The 7500-nt window shown below is 45.2% G+C and overlaps 1 protein-coding gene across 5 annotated transcripts in view; it reads left to right on the top strand.

The window, feature by feature from the left end:
• Positions 1 to 7500, top strand: part of Pi3K21B (phosphatidylinositol 3-kinase regulatory subunit alpha) — a 612638-nt gene that overhangs the window by 140119 nt on the left and 465019 nt on the right. For all 5 annotated transcript variants that reach the window (XM_070136335.1, XM_070136332.1, XM_070136333.1 and 2 more), the window contains exon 5: positions 357 to 452. In XM_070136335.1, coding sequence (XP_069992436.1) covers positions 357 to 452 — 96 coding nt within the window. The remainder of the gene's footprint in view (positions 1 to 356; positions 453 to 7500) is intronic.

The raw sequence follows: 7500 nt of genomic DNA, 5'->3' as shown, positions 1-7500 counted from the left end.
AACTCCCGTGTTTTTTTACCATACATATACTATCAACAACAAATTATTAAACCGTATTTTTGTTGACCAATATACTATCCAACATGAAAAAACTCCCATGTTTTTTTACCATGCATATACTATCAGCAACAAATAATTGACCTATGTTTTTGTTGACTATATATATTTTTTCAGCAGCAAACAAAAAACTCCCATGTTTTTTTTTTTACCATACATATACTATCAACAACAAATAACCCTTGTTTTTGTTGACCATTTACTCTTCACAGCAAGTCACCAACTCCATGCTTTTGTTGACCACATCCCACCGTCAACAACAAACCACTAACTGTTGTCTTTGTTTGTGTTTGTTGCAGCGGGCAGTCGTCGCAGTTCGTCCGGCCAGTCGTCGCCGTCGGTGCAGCACAACCTCGGACCCGCCTACTTCCTCACGCCCGTCCTCTGTGTTCACTGTGAGTCCGCGCGCACTCTCCTGTTGGCCCGTTGAGGTTTTGCATTCGAGTATTGTTATTTTTTTGTTTTTTGCATTATTATTTTTTGTGTGTTGTATTTTTTTTTGTGGGGTGTGTTTCTTTTTGTTTTCTTTTTGTTCTATTTTTGTCTTTTTTTTGTTGTATTTTGTATTTTTGTGGGGTGTGTTTCTCTGTTTTCTTTTTTTTCTGTGTTCTATTTTTGTCTTGGTATATATAGTGTGGTGCTGGTGGCTGGTTCACGATTTGGATATGTAAGTGTTTTGCGTGCATGTATTTCTTTTTTACAGGTCTACAAGTATACATATCTAAATAGAAATTTATATATTTCATGTGATTTATTATTATTATGATGATGATGATTATGATTATTATCACCTTAATTAAACATGTCAAAAACACAAAAGGTCCCTTATATTTTATCACATTATATAAATCATCTGTTGGAGGAAAGACGTTGAAGTTTTAACGTAACAACGAACGCCATTTTTCCTGCCGGTTCAGTTACTCGAGAAAAGTAAACAGTGCGTTCGAGCGTGCTGAGACTTTTTTGAAAAATTGCCCTTCCTTTCTATTTTAATTTTCTGATATTCTTACATTCTTCAAGTTATGCGCACGCGAAAGAAATATTGAGAAGCATTCTTTGTAGGATTTTGGAATAACGAGAGTCTGGGGGGATGGAATGGAACAAGGGTAAGTAAAGTTTTATGAGCCTTGGCAACTCGAGGTATGTTGATGACATCATGCAAAATTTCGCTTGGTTTCTGGGGGGTGGGGGGGCGGGCGGGGTGGGGGGGGGTTGGGGGGGAGACTTTGCTTGAATTTTGTCTCTTACCTTCTTCTCTCTTTGTCTTGTACTTTTTTCTTCTTCTTTTCTCTCTCTCTCTTCTTTTCTCTCTCTCTCTCTCTCTCTCTCTCTCTCTCTCTCTCTCTCTCTCTCTCTCTCTCTCTCTCTCTCTCTCTCTCTCTCTCTCTCTCTCTCTCTCTCTCTCCCTTACGTCTCTCTCTCTCTCTCTTTCTTTCTCTCTCTCTCTCTCTCTCTACCTCTTCTCTCTCTCTCTCTCTCTCTCTCCTTCTCTCCTCTCTCTCTCTTCTCTCTCTCTCTCTTCTCTCTCCCTCCCTCCCTCCCTCTCTCTCTCTCTCTCTCTCTCTCTCTCTCTCTCTCTCTCTCTCTCTCTCTCCCTCTACTCTCTCTCTCTCTCTCTCTCTTCCCCTCTCTCTCTCTCTCTCTTCCTCTTCCTCTCTCCCTCCTCTGCCTCTCCCTTACGTCTCCTTCCCCCTTTCTTTTTCTCTCCCTGTTCTTCTCCTATCTATATCCATCTCCCTTCCCTCCGATCTCCCCCTCCCTCTCTCTCCCTTTCCCTCATCTATATCCATCTCCATCCCATTCCCCCTCTCCTCTCTATCCATTCCTCCCTCCTACCCGGGGACCCTTTCCAATTAGCCAGTGGATCTCGCCCAAAATCCTCCCCCCCTCTCTCTCTCTCTCTTTTTTTCTTTTTTATTATTATTTTTTTTTAATATCTCTAAACTGTTTTTCTCTCTTTATTTCTTATTTTCGTTTTCTCTCCCTCCCCCTCTCTTTCTTTTCTCTCTATCTATATCCATCTCCATCGCTCGCCCAAACAGTCTCCACTCGTTAGCCATTTCTTCCAGCTCCCTCACTCGGGGACGCCTAATTAGCCAGTGGGATCTCGCCCAAAATCATGCGTTTCTTTTTCTTCTTTTTCTTTTTTTCTCTTTATTATCGTTTTTCTTTTTTCTTTTTTTTTTCTTATTTTTCGTTTTCTTTTTTTCTTTTTTCTTTTTCTTCTTTTTCTTTCCTCTTCGCTTTTTCTTTTTTTCTATCCCTAATTCCGTTTGTTTCCAAATATTTCGAGTCGTCCGGGTGGCTGCATATTAGGAGCGGGGGGACTCTTCGCGCTGAGGCCAACCAGTTACCGGACTTACATAACGACCTCGGGAATTTTCACAGTCCTCTGAAGGTCAGCGGGATGGAGGGCGTGGACGGGGGTTGTTGGGGGGATGGGGGGTGGTTGGTGGGGGGGTTGGTAGGGGATGTGGGTGGTGGGGATGGTTGTGAAGGGGGTTGTTAGGGATGGGGGTGGTTGGTAGGAGGGGTTGGTAGGAGGGGGTTGGTAGGGGATGTTGTTGGGGGATATGGGTGGTGTAAGGGGTTGGTAGGAGGGGGTGGTTGGTTGTGGGGGTTTGTAGGAGGATGGTTGTGGAAGGGTTGGTAGGAGGGATGGTTGGTGGGGGTTGGTAGGAGGGGGTGGTTGTCCGGGGGGTTGGTAGGAGAGGGTGGTTGTCAGGGATTTACTGTCAGGGATAATTGTTAATTTTTTTTTAGATGAATATTCAAGATTTTTTTTTTTTTTTTTTTTTTTTTTTTTGTGTGTGTGTGTGTGTGACAGGGTTGCTTGGATTTATCAGGGATTTGCTTTCAGGGTTTGTCGGGGATTAGTTGCCAGGGTTTGTCGGGGATTTGTCGTCAGGGTTTATTATGAGTGGGATTTGTTAGTATTTATCAGGGATATGTTGTCAGGATTCATCAGGGATGCATTTTTAGGCTTTATCAGTTTTTTTTTTGTCAGGATTCTTCAGGGATTTGTTGTTAGGATATATGGATTAATTTTCAGGACTTATCGGGGATTTGTTGTCAGGATTTATCTAGGATTTGTCAGAAATGATTAGGGATTAGTTGTCTGGATTTATCGGGAATAGTTTTCAGGGATGATTGTGGATTGGTTGTTATGAAGGAATAGGGTGTGGAGGTGGGTGGATGGGGGGGAGGGAATAAGAGGCAGGTCTGTTGTATCTCCTCAAGATGAATGGACGGAGGGACAGGCGGGTGAATGAATGGGGTCGACGTACAGCTGATCGGGGGACAGCGGCGCCCAATCCCGAGTGCGTTGATTGGTCGCGTAGGCGGTGTAGAATGGGGCAATAACATTGGCTTTTGGGCGGGGGGAAGGGAGGAGGAGGGAAGAGGTTGGGGAGGGAGAGGGGTGGGAAGGGTGGAGATTGGGAGGGAAGGGAGGAGGGGGAATGGGGGAAGAGGGAGGGAAAGGGAGCTGAGGAGGAGGAGGGGGAAGAGGGAGGAAGAGAGAGGAGGGGGGGGAAGAGGGAGGGGAAGGGAGGAGGAGGGAGGAGGGACGGGAGGGAGGAGAGGAGGAGGGGGAAGGGAGAGGAGGATTGGGAAAGGGGGAGAGGAGGGGGGAAGGGTGGAGGAGGAGGAGGGGAAGGGAGGAGAGGAGGAGGGGAAGGGAGGAGAGGAGGAGGGGTGGTAAGATGTGAAGGAGAGGGAAGAGGAATAGAAGGAGAAGAATAACATGAATGGGAAGGGAGAGAAAGAGGAAGGAGGAGGGGGAAGAGGAAGAGAGAGCAGGAAAAGGGGAAAAGGTAAGAGAGAGAAAGAGGAAAGAGGGAGAAGAAGAGAAGAGGAAGAAGAAGAGAAGGGGAAGATCGAGAGGAAGGGGAAGAAGAAGAGGAAGACCGAGAGGGGAGGATGAGGGGAGGAGGGAGGGGAGAGGCGGAGGCGGGATGCTGGGGAGAGGGTGATTGGCCATGCCGTGAGATTAACGCGGCGGTGTAATGAGGGCGTGTAAATGATGAGGGCCGTTGATGAGGTGATGGTCAGGCGGAGATGTTGATGAGTTTCAGTCCCGGGGAGAGAATTGCGGCGCGCGAGAGGCGGCCGATTGGCGCTCTGGAGGGGACTTTTCTGTCTTTGGCTCTTTGGGTTTTGGTTGCTTTTTTTGTTTCTTTTTGTGTGTTTGGCTCTTAAGTTGGTTGGTTGTGTTGTTTTTCGTTTCTTTTTCTTGTGTGTGTTTTTCTTCTTTTTGTTGTTTTTGTATGTTTTTTTGTGTGTGTTTGGCTCTTGGGTTGGTTGGTTGTGTTGTTTTTTTGTTTCTTTTGGGTATACTTGGCTCTTGGGTTGGTTGTGTTGTTTTTTTGTTTTTGTTTTTTTGTGTGTTTTCTATCGTGTCGTGTTTTTTTTTATATATATATATATATATATATATATATATATATATATATATATATATATATATATAATGTTTCTTTCGTGATTTTTTGTTATCGTTTCTCTTTTCATATTTATTTCGGCTCTTTTTTTCGTTTTTAATGTTTCTTTCTTGATCTTTTTTTGTTTCGTTTTTTTATTTCTTTGTTTTTTTCATTTCTCTCTTTATATTTCTTACATCTCTTTTTTATTCGTTTCTTTTGATATATTTCTTTCATGACCCTTTTACGTTATTTTTATGTTTCTTGCATACCCTTTTTCTCGCTTTTTGTTTAATTTCTTTATTTTCGTTGCTTTTTACTTATCTATCTGTGTTGATCTCTTTTGTTATTTTTACATATTTCCTTCATTCTCTTTTATCGTTTCTTTTTTATATTTCTTTCATACTCGTTTTTCTCTTTCGTAGCATTTGAATTTGTAGGAAGTTGGTTTCTTACGTTTTTTCTAATTTTCTTTTACTTTTCTCTGTTGTTTTATTCTCTTTCTGTGTTCTATATTCTTTGTAAGACATTAGTTTTGTGCGTTTTCTTTTTTCTTTCATTCATTGTTTTGTAATTCTTTCATCTAAAGAAAACATTTCTTGTGGGTTGTCTTTTTCTTCCTTATTTAACCCTTCTTTTTTATTTCCTTCCTTTCCATCTATTCTATCTTCTTTCACCCTTGCAATTTCTTTGTTTTTCTTTCTACTTTCCCTTTCTTTGTTTTTCTTTCTCTTCTCTTTCTACTTTCCCTTTCTTTGTTTTTCTTTCTCTTCTCTTTCTACTTTTCCTTTCTCTTCTCTTTCTACTTTCCCTTTCTATGTTTTTTCTTTCTCTTCTCTTTCTACTTTCCCTTTCTATGTTTTTCTTTCTCTTCTCTTTCTACTTTTTCTTTCTCTTCTCTTTCTACTTTCTAGCCTCTTCTCTTCTCTTCTTTCTACTTTCCCACTTTCTATGTTTTTCTTTCTTCTCTCTTTCTACTTTCCCTTTCTATGAGTTTTTCTTTCTCTTCTCTTTCTACTTTTTTTTTTTCTTCTTCTACTTTTTCTTTCTCTTCTCTTTCTACTTTTTCTTTCTCTTCTCTTTCTACTTTTTCTTTCTCTTCCCTTTCTACTTTTTCTTTCTCTTCTCTTTCTACTTTCCCCTTTCTTCCTAAGCCGCGTCTGTACAAGTAATACGTCGGGTCTTTACCTCGGGCATTCATCCTACTCCGAATCCCCGAGGGCGCATTAGTCAAGGGCGCCCCTCTGTTGTGACAGAATCACTCAGACATGATGAAGGGGGCGCTGGCGAGGGCGAGACCTTCGACGCGTCTTGGGCGGGTCGGGCTGGCGCTTTGGGGGGCGTGGCGTGGGCTTAGAGCTGCGGGTTGGTGTCGTGGGCGGGTGTCGTGGGCGGGTACTCGGATTTGGGCTGGGGGTTTGTTGCTGTGGGCTTGTGTTTGGGGTTGTTCTTTGGGGGTTTTACTGTGGGCTTGTGTATGGGGTTGTCCTTTGGGTTTTTTACTGTGGGCTTGTGTGCGGGGTTGTCCCTTGGCGCCTGTACCGTGGGCTTGTGTGTGGGTTTTTACTATGGGCTTGTGTGTGGGGTTGTCCCTTGGGGCTTCTACCGTGGGTTTGTTCCTTGGGCTTGTGTGTGGGCTTATCCTCTGAGTTTGGGCTGCGGGCCTGTACCATGTGTGTGTGTGTGTGCGTGTGCAAGTGTGTGTGTGTGTGTGTGTGTGTGTGTGTGTGTGTGTGTGTGTGTGTGTGTGTGAGTGTGTGTGTGTGTGTGTGAGCGTGTGTGTGTGCGTGAGTGTGTGTGTGTGTGTGAGTGTGTGTGTGTGTATGTGAGTGTGTGTGTGTGTGAGTGTGTGTGGGTGTGTGTGTGGGTGTGAGTGTGAGTGTGTGTGTGTGTGTGCGCGTGCGAGTGTGTGTGTGTGTGTGCGTGCGAGTGTGCGGCTGTATACAATGAAGGCTTGATTCATGGGCCTATATACACTGCATTGTATACCATACCGTGCGTGTAGGATTGCGCGAGAGCCTGTGCCGTGGGCTCTCGGAACGGATCTCCCTCATGGGCTCGAGGGGCGTCGCAGGAGGGGAGGGGAGGGGCGTGGGCGAAGTGAGTCCCGAGTCCTGGGTCCAGAATCACAGCGTCCGGTTCAAGAAAGAAGGAAAGAAAGATAGAAAAAAAGAGAGAAAAAAAGGAAAAAAGAAAAAGAGAAAGAAAAAAAGATGAAAGAAAGAGAAAAGAAAGAAAGAAAGAAGGAAAAAGATGAAAGAAAAGAAAGAAGGGAAAAAGAGAAAGAAAAAGGAAGAGAAATAAAAAAAGGAGACAAAAGAAAAAGAAAGAAAGAAAGAAAAAGTAAAAGAAAGAAATAAAGAAAATAAAATAAAACATATCGTACGGAGACACATTATCGACAGGCGAGGGAAGAACTGGCGGAGAAGATAAACCGGGTGCTCTGTCGCGGAGTGGGCGTGCGGGCGTGCGGGCGGGGGAGGCGATGGGGAGTATTGGAGACCGGCGAGCACGTGGGAATGGGCACGGCGGGGCGGCCACCGGGACGCGACCTTGATAAATGGTGTTGTTTTTGAGGATGGCCCGGTGATTGTGGGCGGCGGAGGAGGCGGGGGTGGGGGTGGGGGTGGGGTGTGGGGAAGGGCAGGGGCGGAAGTGAGGCGGGGGTGGGGAAAGGGGAAGGGGCGGGGGAGGGAGGGTCGGGGAAGGGGAAGGGGATAGGGGGGAAGGAGAGAGAGGGTTGGGTTCTGGTAGGGTGGATAGAAGGGTTTGAAGTAGGCTGGGGGGTGCTGGGCAGGGGGAGGGAGAGAGGGTCGGGTTGTGTGGGACGGGTGGATAGAAGGGGAAGTAGGTTGGGGGTGGGGTGAGGGAGGGGGGGAGGGTTGCAACCATTAGCCACACCTGAAAAATTATCTGGGTCTTTCGGCCTTGAGTTGCGCCTCTCGTGTTGTGCTGAGCTCTCTCCCCCTCCCCCCCCTCTTGGCTCTTCTTCCTCTTCCTTCCGCCTTCTTCTTCCTCCATC

The sequence above is a fragment of the Penaeus vannamei genome, chromosome 22, assembly GCF_042767895.1.
Source record: "Penaeus vannamei isolate JL-2024 chromosome 22, ASM4276789v1, whole genome shotgun sequence".
In the NCBI taxonomy this organism is placed as follows: domain Eukaryota; kingdom Metazoa; phylum Arthropoda; class Malacostraca; order Decapoda; family Penaeidae; genus Penaeus; species Penaeus vannamei.
The sequence above is the reverse complement of the archived record's forward strand: the minus strand, read 5'-3'. Positions and strand labels throughout refer to the sequence as shown.